The 2808-nt window shown below is 34.5% G+C and overlaps 1 protein-coding gene across 1 annotated transcript in view; it reads right to left on the bottom strand.

Annotated features, from left to right (window-relative positions):
* Nucleotides 1-2808, bottom strand: part of CCDC39 (coiled-coil domain containing 39) — a 108136-nt gene that overhangs the window by 45098 nt on the left and 60230 nt on the right. Inside the window, exon 12 of the mRNA XM_003794296.1 lies at nt 764-901. Coding sequence (XP_003794344.1) covers nt 764-901 — 138 coding nt within the window. The remainder of the gene's footprint in view (nt 1-763; nt 902-2808) is intronic.

The following is a 2808-nucleotide window of genomic DNA, read 5'->3' as shown; positions in this document are numbered from 1 at the left end:
GCCATAGCACTCTACCCAGGGGGACAGCTTGAGGCTCTGTTTCAAAAAAAAAAAAGAATAAGTATAGAACTTGACATAATGGAAAAAATGTTTTAAACATTTTTATTTAAACAAAATGTTTTCAATGGTTGCCAGTTTAAAAAGTGCAGACTAAAACACTGAGAAACTATGTTTGATTATCAAATTGGCAACAATTTTATAATTAGAATATCCAGCCTTGGTGGTAGTGAATAAAATAGAATGCTTACATACTGGCCCAAAACTCTATTTTATTTATGTATTTATTTATTTATTTTTTGAGACAGAGTCTCACTTTGTCACCCGCAGTAGAGTACCATAGTGTCACAGCTCACAGGAACCTCATACTCCTGGTCTCAAGCGATTTTCTTGCCTCAGTCTCCCAAGTAGCTGGGACTACAGGAACCCACCACAATGTCCAGCTGTTTTTAGAGACGGGGTCTCACTCTGGCTCAGGCTGCTCTCAAACCTTGTGAGCTCAGGTAATCCACCTGCCTGGGCCTCCTAAGTGCTGGGATTACAGGTGCAAGCCACCGTGCCCGGCCCCCAAAACCTTTTAAACATGAAAGACCAACTTTCTTTAAAACACTAGAAGGAAGTAATGGAGTTTAACACTGTTTACCTTGGGTCCAGTAATTACAGTGACTTATTTTCTTCATCATAATTTGTTATATGTTTAAAATTTTCTACAATTAACATAAAACATATGGTTTTTAATTGTAATATGCATGTAATTTTATTGCACCTGTTTTGCAGCTTTGACTTTTTTAAGTTCTTTTTCTGATTTTTCAATAAAAAGGTTTAATTCATTAATTTTGGTCATAAGGGACTGCTTTTCCTCACAGTTTTTACTGTTTGATTTCTTGATAAAATGAAGATCATTCTGTAAAAAGAAAAAAGTATGGAAATGTATGTTTTTAACATACCATATTAAACATGTAATATCTTTCCCTAAACTATATCCTCAAATACTTATAATAATTAGATGTTTTAAACTCTTTTTTCACACTGTGTCTCTACTATAATGTACATGGATACAAAGAAGCACTTTCATTTTGATCATCCTTTGATGTATTGGGTTTCGTATGAGTTCATTAATTCCAGGAAATATTATGTATAGTTACAGTTCAACCTAATGAATTAGAGTTGTCCCTTAGTATTTTTGGGAAATTGATTCCCTTACACACATACACACACCAAAATCCATATAAAACACTGTAGTATTTACACGTAACCTATGCATATCCTCCTCTATACTTTAATCATCTCTAGATTACTTATTAATTAATTAATACCTAATACAATGTAAATGCTATGTAAATGGTTGTTATACTTTATTGTTTATGGAATAATGACAAGAAAAAGTCTGCATATGTTCAATACAAACAGAACCATTCATTTTTTTCTTTTTCTTTTCTCTTTTCTCCTGTCTTTTTTTCCCTCATCTGTTTTTTCTGAATATTTTCAATATGTAGCTGATTGAATTCACCAAAGTATAACCAGTGGATAGAGATGGCCAACTGTATAAGTGATGGCCATTTATGAGGAGAAGGAATCATACTTGGTTCGTTACATGGTTCACCACTCCCATCCAGGAGTTTAGTGTTTGATTCCATTCAAGTCCCAGATCGTAAAAACATCAATATTCTGAGAAAGCATAGAGTCGTGGTTAGCAGTAAAGCTCTGGAAACAGATGGCCTTAATTACATATTAGCCACCTGACCCAGGAGTGATCTACTCTTCCCAGCTTACTCATCTCAAAGATGGAGATGAGAATCATTCCTACTCCCCACCCCCGGCTGTTGCGAAGATTAAAGATGTTACTATCAAAGAGTATTACAACAGTGCTTGATACATAACAGTTCCATGTGAATGTCAGCTGTTATTATTATTATTATTATACATATAATCACGTAGTGCTGGAGATAAAGTATTTGATAAGATCTAATTCTATGAGATGCATAAATAGATCATCCATACTCCGATACCAGTTTTCTAGCCTGTGTCCCTCTTCCCACCCAGAAGCCAGAATAAGGCCTGTGCTTAGCCCCTCTTGTTTCCTAAATCAAAACTTTCCAGTTCCAAAATATCTCATTCCCTCTCTTCTTCCCTCCATCCCTGTTCTGTCTCACCCTTTCTCTTTCTCACTGTCTGTATTTCTCTGAAATATCAGGACAAATATCAGGATTGTAACAAGATAGTAAGACGAATGTTTTGCAGAAATATGTGATTTCATAAAATGAAATTTAGAACAAAAGAATTACAATTTAATGTGATTTTTCAACCTGAAGAAATCACTTTATATTATTAAAACTAATAGAAGGAATGGGAGAATGAATATTAAGTGACTTTACAATCTGATGCTATGATTGATCTTTCTTTGGTTAACTATATTTAATATATTTTAAAAATTCACTTGCATTTCTATTAATTTACGTATTTTTCTGTTAAAACCAGAGTTTGACTAGGCATAGCACTGGCCAACCATATGATAGAGAGAGTAGTCAGGGTAGTTAAAAGGGAGAGAAAAACTATAACCATTCCCACACAGTAAAACAGACCATGGGCAACACTCATGTCTAGATACAAAGTCATCCTGCTATCATTCTGAAGCGTCAATATTCTCATATTCTAAATAATCAAAACAATACCATATAGTGTCTACTAAAAGCACTGTGCTAAGATATACACTGCTTCTAGTTCTCCCAGATGCCCTAAAATACTGTCAATCTTTCTCCCCATTTAATAATGAGTAAACTCTAAGAATATGGGGAGGGGGAGGGAGAAGGG

Source organism: Otolemur garnettii, unplaced genomic scaffold (genome assembly GCF_000181295.1).
Source record: "Otolemur garnettii isolate 467f Iridium unplaced genomic scaffold, OtoGar3 scaffold00078, whole genome shotgun sequence".
Lineage (NCBI taxonomy): Eukaryota > Metazoa > Chordata > Mammalia > Primates > Galagidae > Otolemur > Otolemur garnettii.
This window is presented reverse-complemented; position numbering and strand designations above follow the sequence as displayed.